The sequence below is a fragment of the Cynocephalus volans genome, chromosome 12 (assembly GCF_027409185.1).
Source record: "Cynocephalus volans isolate mCynVol1 chromosome 12, mCynVol1.pri, whole genome shotgun sequence".
Taxonomy (NCBI): domain Eukaryota; kingdom Metazoa; phylum Chordata; class Mammalia; order Dermoptera; family Cynocephalidae; genus Cynocephalus; species Cynocephalus volans.
In genome coordinates, this window is record NC_084471.1 from 84440991 (window position 1) to 84462906 (window position 21916).

The 21916-nt window shown below is 35.7% G+C and overlaps 1 protein-coding gene across 2 annotated transcripts in view; it reads left to right on the plus strand.

Annotated features, from left to right (window-relative positions):
* The window catches only part of TMTC1 (transmembrane O-mannosyltransferase targeting cadherins 1), a 281941-nt gene that overhangs the window by 257241 nt on the left and 2784 nt on the right, over positions 1–21916 (plus strand). For both annotated transcript variants that reach the window (XM_063074874.1, XM_063074875.1), the window contains 6 exons: positions 208–310; positions 2402–2537; positions 3131–3275; positions 4255–4392; positions 5752–5874; positions 17648–17725. In XM_063074874.1, the coding sequence (XP_062930944.1) occupies positions 208–310; positions 2402–2537; positions 3131–3275; positions 4255–4392; positions 5752–5874; positions 17648–17725 (723 nt within the window). The remainder of the gene's footprint in view (positions 1–207; positions 311–2401; positions 2538–3130; positions 3276–4254; positions 4393–5751; positions 5875–17647; positions 17726–21916) is intronic.

The following is a 21916-nucleotide window of genomic DNA, read 5'->3' on the forward strand; positions in this document are numbered from 1 at the left end:
CAAAAGGAAGTAAACACAGATATGAATTGTAGATATTTGTGCGCAGTTCATATTGACTTTGATTCAAGCAAAGTATACAGTATTTTATACTATTGTATAGTAGGTGCTCAGTAAATTTTTTGTTTTTTGATTTTCTCAATCCCAATATTCAAATTATTGTTGATTTTTAAAAATTTCTCACTTATTTTTCTTTGTTTGTTTTTAAAGGAAAGATTTAAGGAAGCTGAAGAAATATACCAGGCTGGAATAAAAAACTGTCCAGAGAGCTCAGATTTACACAACAACTATGGGGTCTTCTTAGTTGATTCTGGTAAGTGAAATTAAACAGAAACTGTTCTGTTGAGATTAGATAATACCATTTATCAAGCAAAATGACAGTAAAACAAATAATCCCTCAGAAGTAACATTCACTAGGCTTAGCACAAAGTTCACGTTGTACGTTAGGGCTGTCATTTCTCTACATCTTCAAGCTCTGTTCAGTAGTATCTGCCCAGTTCTTACAGCAATGTCTCTAAGGAAAACTCCCCAGTGGCAGACAGTAGCCTTGATGATTTAATGAGTTCCATTCTTCTTTGAGTATCATTTATACAAGTTTATAAATCTGTGATGATGAAATGTTTCTCTACAATGATGCAGAACCTGCCTCTGAATCTAGTTACTGGCAGATGGTAAATACTTTTCTGTAACTGATAAAAAAATAAAGCCTCCAGCATGGTTTCATTGCTCCTTCCTTGATATACATTCCAGAAACTGCATTGTTATAATTGATACAGTGCTCTTATATGACAGGTGCTATATAAAATACACTTACTTCATCTTATTTAATGCAAAACATTACTGGGCAGGGATTCTATTTTCTTCATGATTTGTGCAGAGCCCATATACTGTTGGCATGTAATGAATACTTATAAGTAATGAAACGATATTTGAATTTAATGTAAAAGCACCACTTTGTTCTTGTTGACAACTAGACTAGCCGCCCTGCAGTAAAATTCAGTTTTAATTATTTTTTCAATATGAAATGCTTGAGAGGGTTTTTATTTTCTAGGATATTTGAAGCTCTTCTGTTTTGTAGAATATAAATTTACATTCTGATACATCTAGTAAGCTTACCTTATTTTTGCATGTAAAATTGTTGTGTAGTGCCACCTGCTGGTTCATTAGCCACATAATAATAAATTAAGTGTCATAAAGCTATAAAAAACAGAAAAGCCCTCTCATTGGCCTGGTCTAATCCTCTTCCTTTTGTTTCAACAACAGGCAATCCCACCCTACACCTCAAAAAACAACAGTAACAACTCACTGACCACGTAGAGTTCCCTTTGATTCCTACTAGTCAAACTTGTATTCAAAGAAGGTGCACTTGAGATGATATCTATGCAGATAATAAACATTCCCTTCTGGTTAGGACTTCAGACTATTCTAAAGTTCAGTCATTTAGATATCACTTCACTAGGAAGCTTCTTTAGGGAGCTTTATCAGACTAAGGAGACTTGATTGTAGTTCTGGCCTTTACCCTCACTTCCCTGGGATCTTTGTCAAATCTCTTAATGTCCTTGCACTTTAATATCTGTATCTGTAAAGTAGTAATTTTGTTTATTTTTTAATATCTCTCAAATCATAAGAGGTGGCTAAGTGGTATCAAAGGCAGCTAAATATGTGCAAAGATTATATAAATAAAAGTATTTAAAAATATATAATGCATTGGACAAATGCATTATATATTTATAATTATATTTATATTTATATATAAATTTATATACTTATGTATAAATATATATATATATTTATATAATGCATTGGGCAAAATACAGGGTGGCATTACTAATATGCTTAAAGTCCCATTAAATAAATACCATTTAAAAATGTATGATTTAAAAAGAGATTTTCAAGACAGAGCTGGTACATGCTTGTTTAAAGAAATGCCTCTATACTATGTTGCAGTAAAGTAATTGAGATAGACCCTTAGAAATTGCTTCAGGACAATTTTCTTTCTGTAGTAGCCTGTTCTATTTTTTGCAAAATGGGAGGCAGCTCGTTGTTATATATCAGTGTTATACAGGCAGTGATTGTTACACATCTTGCATAAATAACAATCACCAATAATCTGAAAACATCGTATTAGCAAAGGAAATGACCAGAAAACACTTTGACTAAAATAATATATATAATAAAAGAAATAGGTTTTAGTTTTTACTGCTTTCTTTTTATTAATTTCTTTGGAAGTGTGAAGAACTAACAGTGAAATTATCCAAAGTTAGTCAATGGCAAGGAGAAGCCAAAATGCAAGCTGAGTTACAAACTGAATAATTGGTATGACTCTGTACTAATGAGGAAGAATGATATGTCAGAAGAGAAATTAAGGCACGTCCTGCTCTTACCAACCTGTCACTGGTTACAGGCTCTCCAGAGAAGGCAGTGACTCATTACCAGCAAGCAATCAAACTTAGCCCAAGCCATCACGTGGCCATGGTGAACCTGGGGAGACTCTACAGGTCGTTGGGAGAGAACAGCATGGCTGAAGAATGGTACAAACGGTAAAGTTCACTTTCCTTACTTTATAAGTAGCCCAGAGACCTCAGCAATACCAATCAACTTTTTAGTTAATTGGAATAGATGTGTTCTCAGAGGAGCAGCAAATTTTGCAAAGTCAGGTGACATTGATTCTCGTCTCCAAAGAGAAGAATACAACTGTATAAATGGTATCCCAGTTAATGACATTTTTCCTGCTTGTTAGACCGTGGTGCTAAACCCAGTATGGAATTAATTCTCACTTTAGTTAATCCATTGTTTTCTGAAGCTATGTACTGCAACCCAAACCACAAACAGCAGTTTCAAAAATAGGGAATATGTGAAAGACTGCATATAGAACAAAACTATTGGCATTAATAGGAAAGATCACTGGGGCTCAGTTTCCATACTGATTAGTCACTAGAGACATTCTTCTGTTCAGAGGGTGGCATCATAACCTTTTTTTTTTTTTTTAAACCTTGTTCTTGATATAAAAACAAAGACCATGTTGGAGCAGAGTCTCAAAGCCTGGATAGTCCTCCCTAAATCTATGTTTAGACCTTTGGAAATGTACTACCTATTAGAAGAAAAGTGTCAATTAATCTTTCTCCAAACTCAGTGCCTTGCAGGTGGCACACAAAGCTGAGATATTGTCACCTTTGGGAGCGCTGTATTACAACACCGGCCGATATGAAGAGGCTTTGCAGGTCTACCAGGCAGCTGCAGCACTTCAGCCTTCTCAAAGGGAGCTCCGCCTGGCACTGGTGAGTAGAAGGATGAAAGAAAATTAAGCTGGGAACATACGCACAACATGCAATGCAAGGAGCTGTAGTCATCAAGTCTCAAAACTGGAGCTAGAATACAAAAATGTATTCATTGTATGAATATTCATATAACCAGTGTTAGAGCCATTCACCAAATGGACACCCAAAATATTTTTTTGTATTTTGAGATAATTTGAAACTTACAAAAAAGTTTCAAGAATAGTAAAAAAGAACTTTCATATACCCTTTCACCCAGATCCAGCAATTTTTAACATTTTGATGCATTTATGTTTCAGTCTCTCATGTATGCATGTATGAGGGTACTTCAAAAGTTCATGGAAAATAGAATTAAAAGATAATATAAATCTTTTTATGAACTTTTTGAAGACCCCCCTCACACATATACATATATGTATATGTTGCATATTTAGATACTAAGAATGTGTTTGCATATATTTGCTGTATTAGTACATGTTATTTAGTTCTTGAATCATGTGTTATCTAGTTTTTAAGAACAAGGGCATTCTCTAACTAACAACAGTAAGGTTATCCAACTTAGGAAAATTAACAGTAATATCAACAAATTTTTATTTCAGTGTTTGGAACTTCACTCTTCCTTAGATGTGCAATAAATCAAACTTGTTATCTTGTTACAAACACAGTGTTCTGTTGAAATAATGAGAAATTATGTCTCTCTTCACCCATTTAGTTAAATTTTTTAAAAGGCATGAGCCATTTTAATGGATATGTTTGGTGTTCTTTTCACTCACACACAGATACACACATGCGCCTAAATAAATAAACAAACAGCAAAAGATTAAAACCTAGAAACTGATAATTTAGCCTTCTCTGTGAGTCACTGAATAGATGCTAAGCATTTTTGTCAGGAGTGTTTTCTGAATGCCTCTATTTAGAGATCCTTCATTCGCTAAAGAAATAACAAAGCATCTTCTAAGCCAAGGTCTATGTGGTTTTGCAGGCTCAGGTTTTGGCTGTGATGGGTCAGACGAAAGAAGCTGAAAAAATGACCAATCACATTGTGTCAGAGGAGACTGGATGCCTTGAATGTTACCGCCTCTTGTCAGCAATCTACAGCAAGCAGGAGCAGCACGACAAGGTAGAGAAGGACACTGTTCAGAGTTGTTTAGATTCATAGGCAGAAAATGGTGTGTGCCTAAATGATTCTCCAATTTACACATCTGTAAGGCTCAGAAGTCTTACCTATTATCAGTTGGCATATCCTATGTTATTGGAACTTTTTACAGATATCCCCTTAACTCCTCAGACATCCCTTGAAATAATATTTTCTTGGTTCACCGTTGGTCTAAAGATTTCATGTGGTATTGTCTCAGTCTGTTTTCAGCTATGTCTATAAAGATCAAGACAAACATTTGCATGCTTTTTCATTTTCCGTGTTCCTTCTTATATATTGTTTCATGTAATCCTTATAACAACCCTGTACGGCAGGTCAGTGACCCAGTGTGGCAACTGTTATTGTTTACCTTCATTTTAAAAGTCACATAACCAGTAAATTCATGAAGTAACTCAAAAACATATTTACCAAATCCCTGTTATGTACCAGACTCTGTGGTAGGCACCGGGAATAAAGAGATATGAAAAAAGCAAGAGTCACTGCCCTTGTCCTTGTGGAGCCTACAGTAGAGGAGGAGACAGAGGTCAAAGAAGTAATCACAAAACAAATATGGAATTATAGCTTGTGCTCAGTGATGTCATGAAGAGCTACATGGTCTCCAACAGAAGTAATCAATCAGGGGACTGACAGGTCTGGAAGGCCAGGTTCCCTGTGAAGTGGTGAGGAAGTAGGAGCTGGGTGGATAAGTAAGAGTTTTAGGCAGAGGGGCAGCAAAGAGAATTCCATGCAGTGAAACTGCACATGCAAAGGCCCTGCGGCCTCAGTGAGGGATACTGAGATGTTTGAGGATTGATCCTGAGGGAGCAGGGGTGCAGTGCAAGATGCAAACACAGGGCGCTGGGGCTACACCCCTTGAGGCCAGGCTAAGAGTTTTGTTCTTTATCCTGGGAGAAGATTTGGGGTCTTAAGGAGTAAAGCAATAATGATCAGAATTTTACTTTGGCTGTGGTAGAGAGGGGGCAGTGGGTACTAGGATCAGTGTGGGCACCTGAGAGGAGGCTGTTACAATGATACAGATGGGCATGTGTTCACGGCAAACATCTGACCCCAAATCTTGTTTTCGTTCAGCTGTATCACATGACCTCCCTGTAAAGTGATCTGGGACCTTCTATTGTCATTAACTTATAAATTGGGAATCTGGAGTATAGGGAAATTATTTTGTCAGGGCCACTAATTCTCAATGTGAATATCAGAGAGAACAAAAAATGTATTTTGTCACACACCACACTAGCTAATACATAAGAACAAAGAGTATAAATTTTACCATTTGTTAGTTTTTCTTTACCTAATCTTTTATTCTGTCTTAATCTCTAATCTCTGCAGGCACTCAATGCTATAGACAAGGCTCTCCAGCTTAAACCAAAGGACCCAAAAGTAGTATCTGAACTTTTCTTCACAAAAGGAAATCAACTACGAGAGCAGAACCTTCTTGACAAAGCTTTTGAGGTATAAACACATAATAAAATTGTTGTTAAATTCATGGACTAAAATTAATACCCCTTCAATCTTTCATATTCAGTGCATTTTCTGATTACTTGACATAATGTTATGTTTAGTTTTTATAATGAAGCTTCTGGATTTTGACTATTCAGAGTTACAAAATACCTCTGCATTATTTTCTGAATTATCACCTTTAATTTGATGTTCAAAGCATTCCACATTTTGGCCTCACACTAGCTTCTCTCTTTCTCTTTGCCTGCAAGAACACTCTATTCCAGCTGGTCTAGAGCCCGAATAGCTTTGAGCATTTCCACATGTCTTTGAAATACTCCCTCTCCCCATCAGATTCCCACTCATCCACCAAGACACAAGACACTATCTCTCAGTCGTCCTCCCTTAAGAAGCCTCCCTGATCAACCTTACTCTCAGTGACCTTGCTTCTTCTGAACTCTTAACACTTGCTGTCTCATTAAGGCACCAGTTATTTGAAAGTGTCTTACATTACATTGTATTGTTAGGTGTTTCTCTCTCTCTCTCTCTCTCTCCCTGCCCCCCCCCCCAGTGTGTGTATATGTATGCACCCACGTTCTCCTTGTCCTAAAACAATGTTTTCATTTTATATCTACAGCTTTGGAATAAAATTTATTCACAGACCAAAATCAAGAAGACATTTACAAACAAATAGATCAGAAACACCATACTGTGTTCTTGTATCTTGGTAAAGTCAGAAGTTGGGATTAATATTATGGGAAAAGTAAAATCTCAGATGATATAATTGTGTTGAAAAATAAACAAGTGAGTGGCTTTTAAAATATCATTGTAAAACACATGGGAAGTTACTGGGGAGAACGCATTTGAATATGAACCCTTAAAACAGAGACAGAAATTGTGACATTTTTCTCTGAAAAGTTGTGAGTGTTTTTCTCAGAAATTGTGGATTTTTCTCTGCTTCACAAACACTTTCAGTACCTTCATTCTAAAGTTATTTGTAACTAACATGACTAATTATTAATAATTTAATTATGAGTATTTATATTATATCTATATCTATTTGTATGTTAATATACTGAGTTGAAAACAAAAGTATTTTTAGATGCTTGACAAATGGATTGAATAATATTATAGAGTAGTTAGATTTATGAAGAGAAGAAATAGGGCCATTGGCTGATAATAACTAAAATGTGTTACACTTCTGTGTATGATTCACATGTATTAAATAATTTTTTGTAAACATATATGTAAAAAACATATATTCCCTTTTCATATAAAACAAGATATATTGACTTTATATCACTATTTGTAATTTTACATCTTAGTATTTAAGTTACTGAATATCAGGGGAAGAGTAAACATCAGTGAAAGCTTTTACTTCCTCTCCTGAGGAAGAGATTAGTGTGTTTTTGTTTGTGTGCAAGATAGTTGCATTATGTTAGGCAGAATTAGCACTTTGTTTTTGTCTTCATTTGGCCATTAAGAATGGTTTAAGGAGCTGCGTATGGGTGCCAAGTTGACAGGAGATAGACTTATGATAGTTGACTTGATTTTTTTTTTTTCTAAGTAATACACTTTATTTTATAGCAGTTTTAGGTTTACAGAGAAATTGAGCAGAAAGTACAGATAGTTTTCATACCCTCCCACACATATACATAACACACACACACAATTTCTGCTATTACATGTTACATTACCTAGTTACATTTGTTACATTTACGAACCAATATTGATCTATTATTATTAACTCAATTATACATTAGGGTTCCCTCTTCGTGTTGTACAGTTTTATAGATTTGCCTAATGCATAATGTCACGTATTCATTGTTACAGTATAGTGCAGAATAGTTTTGCTGCCCTAAAAATCCTCTGTGCTCCACGTACTCATCCCTCCCTCCACCCCCACCCACTGGCAACCACTGATTGTTTTTTCCATTACTTCAAACATTTGTCATTTCTTTGTGTTAGAAACATTCATACTCTTCTCTTCTAGCTAATTGAAAATATACAGTAAGTTGTTGTTAATTATAGTCACCCTACAGTGCTAAAGAACACTAGGTCTTATTCCTCCTATCTAGGTGTAATTTTGTATCCAATAACCAACCTCTCACTATCCCCACTTCCCTATACACTTTCCAGCCTCTGGTAACCACTCTACTCTCTACTCGTATGTGATCAACTTTCTTAGCTTCCACATACGAGTGGGAGCATGCAGTACTTCTCTTTTTGTTCCTGCCTTTCTTTACTTAACCTAATGCTCTCCAAGCTCATCCATGTTGCCGTGAAGGACAGGATTTAATTCTTTTTAGAGCTGAATGGTATTCTATTTTGTATATATACCACATTTTCTTTATTCATTCATCTGTCAATGAACACTTAGGTTGATTCCATATCTTGGCTATCGTGAGTAGCTCTGCAATGAGAATGGGAGTACAGATATTTTTTGACATAAGAGTTTCTTCTTTGGATAAATGCCCACTAGTGGGATTGCTGGATATGGTAGTTCTATTTTAAGTTTTTTGAGGAACCTCCACACTGTTTTCCATAAAGGCTGTCCTAATTTACATTCCCATCAGCAGTGTATAGGCATTCCCTTTTCTCTGCATCCTCGCAACAATTTGGTATTTTTTTGTCTTTTTAATAGCCATTCCAACGAGTGTGAGGTGATATCTCATTGTGGTTTTGATTTGCATTTCCATGATGATTGGTGGTGTTGAACATTTTTTCATATACTTGTTAGCCATTTGTAAGTCATCTTTTGGGAACTGTCTATTCAGATCATTTGCCCATTTTTAAATCAGATTGTTTATTTGTTTGTTTGCTGTTGAGTTGTTTGAGTTCCTTGTTTATTCCGGATATTAATCTCTTGTCAGATGAATAGTTTGCAAATATGTTCTCCCATTCTGTGTGTTGTCTGTTCACACTGTTGATTGTTTCTTTTGCTATGTAGAAACATTTTAGTTTGATGTAATCCCATTTGTCTATATATCTTTTTGTTGACTGTGCTTTTGAAGTCTTACCTATAAATTCTTTGCACAGACCAATGTCCTGAAACATTTTCCCTATGTTTTCATCTAGTATTTTCATAGTTTTGGGTCTTACATTTAGGTCTTTAATCCATTTTGACTTGATTGTTGTAGATGGTGAAAGAGAGGGGTCTAGTTGGCTATAAATACATAGATTTATTTCTGGATTCTCTATTGTGTTCCATTGGTGTATGTGTCTGTTTTTTATGCCATTTCTATGCTGTTTTGGTTACTATAGCTTTGTAGCACATTTTGAGGTCTGATAGTATGATGCCTTCAGCTTTGTTCTTTTTGTTCAGGATTGCCTTGCCTATTAGGAGTCTTTTGTGGTTCCATATGAATTTTAGGATTATTTTTTCTCTTTCTGTGAATAATGTCATTGGTATTTTGATAGGGATTACACTGAATCTGTAGATTGCTTTGGTTAGTATTGTCAGTTTAACAATATTAATTCTTCCAATCCATGAACATAGAATGTCTTTTAATTTTTTTGTGTCCTCTTCAATTTTTTTCATTAGAGTTTTATAACTTTCATTTCATATCCTTGATTAACTTTATTCCTAGGTATTTTGTGTGCTTGTGTGGCTATTGTAAATAAGATTGCTTTCTTGATTTCTTTTTTCAGTTGGTTAACTGTTGATGTATAGAAATGCTGCTGATTTTTGTATGTTGGTTTTGTATCCTGTAACTTTACAGAATTTATCAGTTCTAAGAGGTTTTTTGGTGGATTTTTAGGTTTTTCTGTATATAAGATCATGTCATCTGAAACAGGGACCATTTGACTTCCTCCTTTCCAATTTGGATGTCCTTTATTGCTTTCTCTTGCCTAATTGTTCTATCTAGGACTGCCAGTACTGTGTTGAATAATAGTGGTGAGAGTGGGCATTCTTGTCTTGTTCCTAATCTCAGAGGGAAAACTTTCAGTTTTCCCCATTCAGTGTTATGTTAGCTGTGGTTCTGTCATATATGGCCTTATTGTGTTGTGGTATGTTCCTTCTATACCTAATTTGTTGAAAATTTTTAGCAAGAAGGGATGTTGAATTTTATATACTTTTTCTGCATCTATTGAGATGATCACGTGGTTTTTTGCCTTCATTCTGTTGATGTGATGTATCACATTTATTGATTTGCTTATGTTGAACCATCCTTGCATACCTGGGATGAGTCCCACTTGATCGTGGTATATAATTCTTTTGATGTGCTGTTAGGTTTGGTTATCTAGTATTTTGTCCAGGACTTTTACATTTATGTTCATCAGGGATATTGGCATGTAGTTTTCCCTTTTTCGTTGTGTTTTTGTCTGGTTTTGGTATCAGGTAAGGCTGGCCTTGTAGAAAGAGTTTGGAAAAATTCCTTCCCCTTCAATTTTTTTGGAATAGTTTGAGAAGAATTGATGTTAGTTCTTCTTTAAATGTTTGGCAGAATTCAGTAGTGCAGCCATCTGGTCATGGGTTTTTCTTTGTTGGGAGAAATTTTATTGCTGATTCAGTCTTTTTACTTGTTATTTGTCTGTTCAGTTTTTTTATTTCTTCCTGGTTCAATTTTATTAGGTATGTGTGCAGAAATCCAGCCATTTGCTCTTAAGTTTTCCAATTTGTTGGCATGTGGTTGTTTCTAATAGTCTCTAATGATTCTTTATATATCTGTGGTATCTGTTGTAATATATTCTTTATCATCCCTGATTTTATTTACTGGGTGTTCTGTCTTTTTTCTTACTCTAGCTAATGATTTGTCAATTTTGTTTATCTTTTAAAAAACTACTTTTTCTTCTATTGATCTTTTGTGTGTTTTTTTAGCATTTATTTAGTTCATTTCTGCTCTGATCTTTATTTCTTTCCTCTTTCTAATTTTGTATTTGGTTTGTTCTTGCCTGTATAGTTCCTTGCAATGTTGTGTTAGGTTGTTTATTTGAAATCTTTCTACTTTTTTTGATGTAGGCATTTATTTCTACAAACTTCGCTCTTAGTACTGCTTTTGCTGTATCCCAGGTGCTTCAGTATATTGTGCTATTCTTTTCATTTGTTTCAAGGAATTTTTTTGATGCCTGCTTAATTTTGTCATTCACCCACAGGTCATTCAGGAGCATGTTGTTAAATTTTAAGGTTTTGGTACAATTTTCAAGTTCCTCCTGTTATTGATTTCTAACTTTATTCCATTGTGATCAAAAATGATACTTGATATGATTTTGATTTTTTTAAAATTTGTTGCAGCTTGTTTTGTGGCCAAACATTGGTCTATTCTGGAGAACGTTTCTCTTATAAGAAGAATGTGTACTCTGCAACTGTTGGATCAAATGTTCTGTAAATGTCTATTAGGTCTATTGGTCTATAGTGTAGTTTTTCTGTCTTGATGATCTGTCCAATGTTGAGAATAGGGATTTGAACTACCCAACTATTAATATTTTTTTATTTTTTTAAATTTTATTATTACACAATATAAACATTTTTTGTGGCCCTTCATAAATTTCTTTTTAGCCCTCCCTCTACCTCCCCCTTTCCCACATTTGGTGGCCCCAATTCTGTTCTCAGCTTTTGAAAATTCAAGGGATTTTAGTGATTGTTGTATCTTTCCTTCTTTCTTTCTTTTTTTTCCCAGCACCCACTATGAGTGAAGACATGCAATATTTCTCTTTCTGTACCCAGCTTATTTCACTTAACATAATTTTCTGTAAGTTCATCCATGTTGCTGCAAATGGCAGAATTTCATTCCTTTTTATGGAAGAGTAGTATTCCACTGTGTGTATATATACCACATTTTCCTCATAGAGTCATCCATCGATGGACTATTAGACTGGTTCCAACCCTATTATAAATAGAGCTGCAATAAATTTGAGAGTGCTGGTATCCCTTTAACATGATGGTTTCCATTCCTTTGGGTAGACACCCAGCAGTGGAATTGCTGGATCCCACGGCAGTTCTATTTGTAGTTCTTTGAGGAACATCCCTAATGTTTTCCATAACACCTGCACTAATTTACAGTCTCACCAACAGTGTAGGAGGTTTCCCCTTTCTCCTCATCCTTACCAGTATTTATTATTCTCTGCCTTTTTGATAATAGCCAGTATAACTGGTGTGAGAAGATATATCACTGTGGTTTTGATTTGCATTTCCCTGATGCTTGGTGATGTTGAGCATTTCCTCATTTATCTATTTGCCATTTGGATACCTTCCTTTAAGAAATGCCTATTCAGCTCCTTTACCCATGTTTTCATCAGGTTATTTGTTTTTTTATGTCACATTGTTTGAGTTCCTTATATGTTCTGGATATTACTCCCTTGTTGGGTACATAGTTTGCAAATATTTTCTCCCATTTTGTCAGTTGTCTTTTTGCTCTATTAATTGTTTCTTTTGCTGTGCAGAAGCTTTTCAAATATGATTGGTATAATCATATTTGTTTATTTTTTCTTCTGTTGCCTGTGTTTTGGGGGGTCTTATTCATAAAGTCTTTACCAAGCTTTCTTGTTTCTCTTTGTTTTCTCTTTAGAGTTTTATAGTTGCAGTTCTTATATTTAAGTCTTTAATCCATTTTGAGTTGATTTTGCTATATGGCAAGAGGTACAGGTCTAGTTTCGTACTTCTATATATGGATGTCCAGTTTTCCCAGCACCACATAACAAAGAGGCAGTCCTTTCCCCAATGTATGCTCCTCTTGCCCTTGTCAAATATCAGTTAGCTGAAAGAATGTGGGTTTATTTCTCCATTCTCCATTCTGTTCCATTGATCCAAGTGTCTCTTTTTATAATAGTACAATGCTATTTTGGTTACTTTAGCTTTGTGGTCTGATTCGAAGTCAGGCAGTGTAATGCCTCCAGCTTTGTATTTTTTTGCTCAAGATTGCTTTAGCTATTTGGAGTCTTTTGTTCTTACATATGAAAGTTAGGATTGTATTTTCTATTTCTGTGAAGAATGTCATTGGTATTTTGATGGGGATTGCATTGAATTTGTAGATTGCTTTGGACAATATGGACATTTTCATGTTAATTCTTCCAATCCAAGAGAATGGAATGTCTTTATGTTATTGTGTCCTCCTTAATTTCTTTCAGGAATGATTTGTAGTTCTCATTGAAGAAATCTTTCACTTCCTTAGTTAAATTCATTCCTAGGTGGGTTTTTTTTGTTTGTTTGTTTGGATGACTATTGCAAATGGGCTTGCTTTCTTGATTTCTTTTCCTGCTACTTCATTATTGGAGTGTAAACATACTGTTAATTTTTGCATATTGATTCTGAATACTGCAACTTTACTAAATCATTTTTCAGCTCTAAGAGTTTTTTGGTGGAGTCTTTAGATTTTTCTCTCTATAGGATCATGTCATCTGCAAACAGACAATTTGACTTCATCTTTTCCAATCTAGAAGCCCTTTATTTCTTACTCTTGTCTGACTGCTCTGGCTAGTTCTTCTGACACTGTGTTAAATAGGAGTGGTGAGAGTAGGCATCCTTGTCTTTTTTCAGTTCTTAAAAGCTCAAAGCTTTTCCCCATTCAGGATGATATTGGCAGTGGGTTTGTCAAATATGGCTTTTATTGTGTTGAGATTCTTTCCTTCTGTACCTAATTTGCTGAAAGCCTTTATCATGAAGCAATGTTGAATTCTGTCAAATGCTTTTTCTGCATCTATTGAGATAAATCATATGGTTTTTGTCCTTGATTTTGTTGATGTGGTGTATCACATTTATTGACTTGTGTATGTTGTACCATCCTTGCATCCCTAGGATGAATTCCACTTGATCACGGCATATAATTTTTTTGATGTGTTGCTTTATTCTATTTGCTAATATTTTGTTGAGGATTTTTGCATCTATGTTCATCAGAGTTTTCTTTTTTTATGTATCTTTGTCTGGTTTGGGTATCAGGGTGATGCTGGGCTCATGAGTTTGGGAAAATGGCCTCTGTTTCAATTTTTTGGAAATACTTTGAAGAGAATTGGTATTAATTCTTCTTTAAAGTTTAGGTAAAATTCAGCAGTAAAGCCATCGATCTGGTCCTGGGCTTTCCTTTGTTGGGAGACTGCTGATTACTGCTTCAATCTCATTACTTGTTATTGGTCTGTTCGGGTTTTCTATTTCTTCTTTGTTCAGTCTTGGTAGTTTCTATGTGTGCAAAAATGTATCCATTTCCTCCAGGTTTTCAAATTTGTTGGCATACAGTTCTTTATAATAATCTCTAATGGTACTTTGTATTTCTGTGGTATCAGTTGTAATGTCTCCTTTTTCATTCCAGATTTTTGTTGTTTGGGTCTTCTCTCATTGTTTTTTTAGTTAGCCAAGTTAATGGCTTGTTTATTTTGTTTATCTTCTCAAAAAACCAACTTTTTGTTTCATTGATCTTTTGTATCATTTTTTTGGGTGTCTGCTGTGATCTTAATTATTTCTTTCCATCTACTAAATTGGGGGTCGGATTGTTCTTGTTTTTCTAGTTCTTTCAGTTGTAGCGTTTGGTTGTTTTTTTGAGAATTTTTTATTCTTTTGATGTAAGCATTTATTGCAACATACTTCACTTTTAGTACTGCTTTTGCAGTATCCCAAAGGTTTTGGAATGAGGTGTCTTTATTTTTGTTAGTTTCATGACATTTTTTGATTTCCTACCTAGTATCTTCTTGGACCCATAGGTCATTCAGGAACATATTGTTTAATTTCCATGTATTTGTATAGTTTCCAGAGTTTCACTTGTTATTGATTTCTAGTTTTACTCTGTTGTGGTCTGAAAAGATACAGGGAATAATTTCAATTTTTAAAAATTTTTGAGACTTGATTTGTGACCTAACATGTTCTATCCTGGGGAATGTTCCATGTGTTGATGAGAAGCAAGTATATTCTGTAGTTGTTGGATGAAATGTTCTGTAGATATCTGCAAGGTCCAGCTAGTCTAAAGTGTAGTTTAAATCCTGTGTTTTGCTTTTGATTTGCTGCCCAGATGATCTGTCCAGTGCTGAGAGAGGGGTGTTCAGACCACCTACTATTGTCATATTGGGGTCTTTCTCTTTTTTTTTTAGGACTAATAATGTTTGCTTTATATATCTGAGTGCTCTGGAGTTGAATGCATATATATTTATGATTGTTATGTCTTCTTGCTGGGTAGATCCCTTTATCATTATATAGTTGCCTTCTTTGTCTCTTTTTATGGTTTTTTATTTAAAGTTTATTTTACTCAATATAAGAATAGCTACTCCTGCTCATTTTTGGTTTCCGTTCAAGTTGTGTATCTTTTTCCATACCTTCACTATTAGTCTGTGTGTGTCTTTACAGGTGAGATAAGTCTCTTGAAGACAGCATATCATTAGGTCTAGCTTTTTAATCTAATAAGTGAGTCTGTGTCTTTTGAGTGGAGAATGTAATCCATTTACATTGAGGGTTGTTATTGAAAGGTCTTACTCCTGAAATTTTATTCATTTTCATTTCATTGTTTCAAATATCTTTTGTTCCTTTCTTCTCCTTTTATTGTTTGTCTTTGATATTTGTTGTTTTTTTGTGGTGGTAAGATTTAGTTTCTTTCTCTTTCTCATTTGCATTTTCCCCAACTATTATTTATTGGATTCTATTTCTTCCTTAGTTCTGATAACATTGTGTGTGCATGTGTATATCTGTGTACTCCGTTGTTAGATGCATATATATTTACTACATATCTATATCTATATCTATATATAGATATAGATATATCTCCTCTTGCTGAATTGATTCATTTATTGTTATTTAATGACCTTGTCTTTTTTGACTTAGTCTATTTTATCTAAGTATAGCTACATCTACTTGTTTTTGGTTTTTGTTTGTGTGTTGTATCTTTTTCCATCTTTGCAATTACAGTCTGTGTGTCTTTATAGGTGAAGTAAGTTTCTCTTAGGCAGCACATAGTTAGTCTTGTTTTTCTGAATTCATTCATCCAATTTATATCTTTTAATTGGAGAATTTAATCCATTCACATTCAAAGTTATTGATAGGTGAGGACTTACTCTGTCATTTTGTTAATTGCTTTATGGTTATTCTATATATTTTGTTCCTTTCTTCCTCTCTTATTGTTTATCTTTGCAGTTTGGTGGTTTTCTGTAGTGCTAAGGTTTGATTGCTTTCTCTCATTTGTGTATCAGGCTGGGTGTGGGTGCATGCAGTCATAGCAGGCTGGCCTGCTGCGCAGGTCTGCCTCTTCTCCAGGGGTTTGGGGTGCCATGTGTAATAGAATGCCAGGGTCTTGGTCATTCCATCAGACCTAGGCATCTGACAGCTGGGGTAGTGGTGCTGCAGGCAATGGCGTTAATGTGGTGGAATGACAGCAGGGCCTTAGGGACGAAGAAATTTAGTGGCTACTGGCCCCCAAAGCACGATACACTCTAATAGTGGTTTTGATTTCAAGATGGTGCCGTGTAGTAGCAGCTTAGGACAAGGGGGTAGGTGATGCAAGCCAGCGGATCCTATTCTTAGAGCATGCAGCCTCGCTAACTCTCCAAAATGGTTTTGCGGGCTGTGAGAACTGGAAGGCTCTCCTGTAGCAAGGATTGCTGGCATCTGTAGTGGTAGTGGAGATCACTGGGTATTGTCCAGCTTACTTTTTCCTCATCAGAAGAATTTCCCCCTTAATCCAAGCCTAACCTGGTGGGGGAGACAGTTGCAGAGGCAGGATGACTTGCTCCCCTCTCTGTGGTGCTACCCTGGACTTACATACTCTGTAGGGATTTCACTGCTCCCTTGGTGCTCTCCAGCATACTTCCTCAGTCACTCCAGTCAAAATATAGTTGCCTATTCATCATTTTGGTTTCTTTTTGTTGCAGGGGGGCGGGGGGCAGACGAGCTCCAGGCAACTCTTAGTCATCCATCTTGCTGATGTCTCTTTCCCTAATCAGCATTGTTATCATTCTCTTCTTTCTCCTAAACCTGAAATAGAGGAGGATGAGCCAGAATTTTTACTTGGTGAATCTGTTTCATTTTATTTTTGCTAATGAAAGTAGTAAGGAACATTAAAATATATGCACAGATACTTAGCTTTGTAGTTGAAGGCAACTCTCCTAGCCTTTGGCTTTATTTAAGGTGACCACTCCTTAAAGTGACCACTCTTAAAATCAAGACTTAGTGGTGAGCATAACTTTGACGCAAAACAACCTGCATAATATTAAAAATATACCTCAAAGATATTATGTTTAATAGTATACATGTTATTCAGACAAAAGAAAGTGCTTGAGGGATAGGTAACTCTTCAAATATTTGAATACCTTTGATATGTCAGAAGAAAACAAAAGACTTTCTAATGAATAAAACTAGGGGTAATAAAACAGCTGTTCTTAAAGAAGTAATGAATATGTTTTAAGAGTTTAAGCGTAGACTGAAAATCAGGTCAGTGATATTATAAAAAGGGATACTATACTGGGGTTCAGCTGTTTGGGAAACTACTCTAAGATTCTGTGATTATAAAAAGATTTCTCTTAATCAACTCCATTTTTAGTGAAAATGGTCAAAAAGCACAGTTTTCTTGCAGGTCAAGGCCAGTGGAAAATGATGCACTATAATAGAAGCTACTTGAATTCCCTGCAGGTGTCCTCAGGCTCTTGAAATCCAAAGGTTAACTCTGCAGGGAAATTATACATTTCAGTTTCCTCCACTTTAGAATCATCAACTTTGAAAAATAATAGAAATAAACGGAGTCTCCTGTGAACTAGTAGTGGCTGGTTTCATTGTAATAACCATTTAAATTTTCACATGTGAAGAAAGTGTTTTCTGCAATCCTGCAGCGTTAAGATGGGTTCCCGTTTCCTGACCTGAAGATATTTCTTATATTTTTAGAGCTATAAAGCAGCTGTGGAACTAAATCCAGATCAAGCGCAAGCCTGGATGAACATGGGTGGAATCCAACACATCAAGGTAGGAGAATAATTCACTTCCATGGAGACTGGGTTTTCTTTTTGTGTTTTCTGTCTTCTCTTTCTGTCTTTCTTCTGTGTTAAAGGATTGAGAAACTATTATTAATTTCCTCTTTGAAGTTATTTGAATACCAAAAACATAGGTGTTTAAAAGTGAAAGTATGGGCAAGCTGGTTAGCTCATTTGGCTAGAAAGCAGTGTTCTAACTCCAAGGTCAAAGGTTTGGATCCCTGTACTGGCTAGCTGCCAAAATAAATAAATAAATAAAAATAGAGGTGATATTAGCACAGTTTATGTTCACTTTGTATCATCTAGATGTTTTATATCATGAATCCATTTTTCAAATAAGTCTATATAAATCATAAAGAAAATCATATGTACTTAAGGAAGAATAGACAGCAGATGAAATCTGTTCATGTGAACTAAATCTCTATTGGAGCTTGGTGTGGTTTATTTTCCTTCCAGTTTAACTCACTGTCTAAACCAAAATATTACTTTAAATATTACTTTTTTATTTCTTATATTTACTGTATCTTTTATTTCCTAATCTTTTGCTGAAATACAAGCTTGTTTGTTTTGGGGGGCTTTTTTCCCAAAAGAAAAATCTACCTTTCGGTGAATCTTTCTAAGGATTGAAAGTGACCCCTGGGGAACTGCTATTTATAAATAATGCATTCAAAGATTCTTCTTTGTATTAGTCTGTCTCTTGCTATAACAGAATTCCCAAGACTGGGTAATTTGTAAAGAAACAATATTTATTGTTTATGTTTTCAGAGGCTGGAAGTCCAAAGTTTAGGGAACACATCTGGTGAAGGCCTTCTCGGTGGCAAGTCCTTAGCAACAAAGGGTGTCATGAGACATATGGCTTGAGTGAGAGAGAGCTAAGCTCTCCTCTTAAAGTTGCCCTCCTCCTAGAGCCATCAGAAGCATGCCCATTACTCCATGAATGGATCAGTCCATTCACAAGGGGACAGTCCTCACAATCTAGTCACCTCTTTCAGTTACCCTACCTTTCAATTACCATAGTAGGATTTCCCACCCTCTTAACACTGTCACAGTGGATTAAGTTTCAACATGAGCTTTGAGAGGACAAACATATCTAAAATATATCACCCTTCAATCTTTCATCCATTCATTTTACAAGCATTTATGGAGAGCATCCTATGTGCTGAGTACTCTTCTAGGCAATCAACAATGAACAAACAAAGCAAAAATTTCTGTCCTCATGAAACTAACATTCTAATAGGAGGAGACAGGCTTATAAATAAATACATACATTCGAGGGCACTTCAGAAAATTCGTGGAATAATAGAAATAAAAGATAATACGAATCTTTCCACGAACTTTTAAAAGTACTCTTGTATATGCATACATGCATACAATACATATGCACATATATAAAATGTATCAGATGGTGACAAATGCTATGGAGAAAAAAAAGAGAGAAAGAAAATTGGAGTGCCAGGGAACGAGGGCAAAAATTTTAAATTAAGGCAGTCAGGGAAGGCCTCAGTTAAAAAGTGGTGTTTGAGCTAAGACCTGAAGGGATCAAGCCATGTGACAGAATAGGTAAAGAGCACATGCAAAGTCCTAAGGCTCGAGTGTACCTGTTGTGTTTGAAGAAAAGTGAGGAGGCAGCGTGGCTGGGGAAGAGCAGGTGAGAGGGAATGGTGGAAGATGAGGTCACAGAGGTCACCGGGCCCGATCATGCAGGGCCTTGAAAGGAATTATAGGGACCTTAGCTTTTATGCCAAGTCAGTTGGGGTCCTTGGAGGACTTTGAGCAGAGAAGTGCCATGTCTGACATGTTTTTAAAAGATCACTTTCATTTAGCTAACTTATTTTCAGACTTCTATTCTTCTCTGCACTGATAAAATAGCAGTGTAGTGATTAGAATCTAAATAAAGGCCTAATAGGGTTTACTATTAAGTAGAAACCAATCACTCTCAAAAAGATAGCAAAACAAAAAGGTGACCTATGATGAGAAGGGATAATGAGACATAGTTACCTGCAACCGACAGATGGTGAATCCGAGCATGACGTTTATCAGAACCAAATAATCCAAGCTCTTATCTTAATGATGTTCTAGGGTGTCCAGCAATATCTAGCTGGGAAATATGGAATGAACTTGCTTTAAAATAGTAAAATAGCCTGGTCAGTTCGCTCAGTTAGTTAGAACGCCACCTTACAGCACTAAGGTCAAGGGTTCAGATCCCTGTACTGGCAAACAAAAAAACCCAAAGTAAAATAATAATTTTAAATATTTTAAATCATATGTTAAACAGATACATTTCCAAATAATGTATTCGATGTGCTTTCAGATGGAGTGTGCCTGCAGTTAAAGCAAGAGGTTCAGTTGTTAATTAGAAAAGTACATAAAATATTCTCAAGAATGTCCAAAAAGTCTGGAAATAAAGATAAAACAGTATATCTATTGTACTCTTTAAGACTAACAGTTGAACCCATTGCTTTAAATTTAGAGGTACTTCCCCTGGAAAGGTGTCTGAAGATTGAAGGAGGACCTATTGAGTATATTATTTTAAAATATGACTACATTGATTAAAAATTACTTTATCCTGATTTTTGTCTTTGTGGACACCATGAATTAGGTTGAACAATATAAAATTGCCACATTTACAGTTTAGAAATGGTCTAATATCAGTTAATTCATATGATGCAATATAGTGTAAATAGAGAAGGCACACGGCTTGGCTGAGGTCATTTTGATGCCACCATTAAACTGCAGGGTTGTCCTTATGAGATCTTAAAGGACAATCATGAACTTTCTGTGTCTTTTGCATTGCCAAGTAGTGTGTGCAACAGGCAATGTTATCCCATTCCTGGCCTTACTCCTTCCCTGAGCCTGGGGGAAGCTTAGGCAGACCTGAGGACTGTGGCAAGATTGAGAGTTGCAATAAGGCTTTGCAAGGAGGTGACAAAAAGATGAAGAGAGGGGAGTGAGTGTCACGGTTGTCTCTTGCTCATGCTACGTGCTAATAAAAGATAATCCTTTCTATGAAGTTTTATGTAGGATGAAGTTTTATGTAGACCAAAAAAGCTATAATACATTCTTTATAATCAGAGTTCCATCAGCTCTGATTGGGCCATATCACCAAGTACTATTTTCAATACTGCCTTATGACAGTAATATGCATTTTCTAGAAAGATTTTTTCCAGTAGAAGATTTTGTGATCATGGAAATGTTCTCCAAGGCAGTAGTCACTAACCACATGTGGCTGTTTAACACTTAAAATGTGGCTGGTACAACCGAGAAACTGAATTCTTAATTAATTGTAACATTTAAATTTAAATAGCCACATGTGGCTAGTGACTATCATATTAGCACAGTTCTAGAAATTTGATAATTCAGATTCCCTACATAGCATCTAAGAAATTGTGGACATTGACTGAAGGGATATAACATTTTTAAAATATAAGGTTTCCAGTTTAATCAAGAAAAGAACAATCTGAGGGAGAGAAAATGAACTATGTTTTATATGAAAGAACAGAGAAGCCTGGTGATCAGAGAAAATGCCGAGACACCAGGCCAAGGCCTAAATTCAGAGAAATCTCCCAGAAAAACAATTTCAAAATCAACTGCAGTAGAAACACACATGTTGAGAGCACGCTAAGAGCCACAGATGTGCAGTTGTCTGCATGTATGTGCTAAACTTCACAAAAATCAGAAGACACTTGGAAGATAAATGCTTGAGCTGAAAAAATAATAATTGAATGTAGCAAATTCAGGTTCCCACTTATTCAGCAATCTGGTTAGCCTCTCCTCACAGTCAGTGTTAATCATCAGAAATATGTTCATTTGTTGCACATGCCAGATGCCAGTGCCTGGATTCCCAGCGTACAATTTCTTGTTCTGTCATTTCCACTATCCCTTTCACCAGTAAGAGAAGTGAAAACTGGAAGAAATAGACAATATTTACACAGAGCCTGGACAGTCATTTAATAATAACAGTAGTGATAATATCACATTGAGTGCTCACTATGTGTCAGGCCACGTGTAAAGCTACACGACTATGCCAGTTGTCGAGTAAGGCAAATCATAACTAAAGCCAAAACATTTCATTATTTTAGTCATACTAAGTTTCCATTTGTACTGTCAGGGCTAGGGCCAGACCCTTCAAACCCATTGTACAGACTGGGTCACCAGACCCCTCAAACGCAGGTCCACGCTAGGT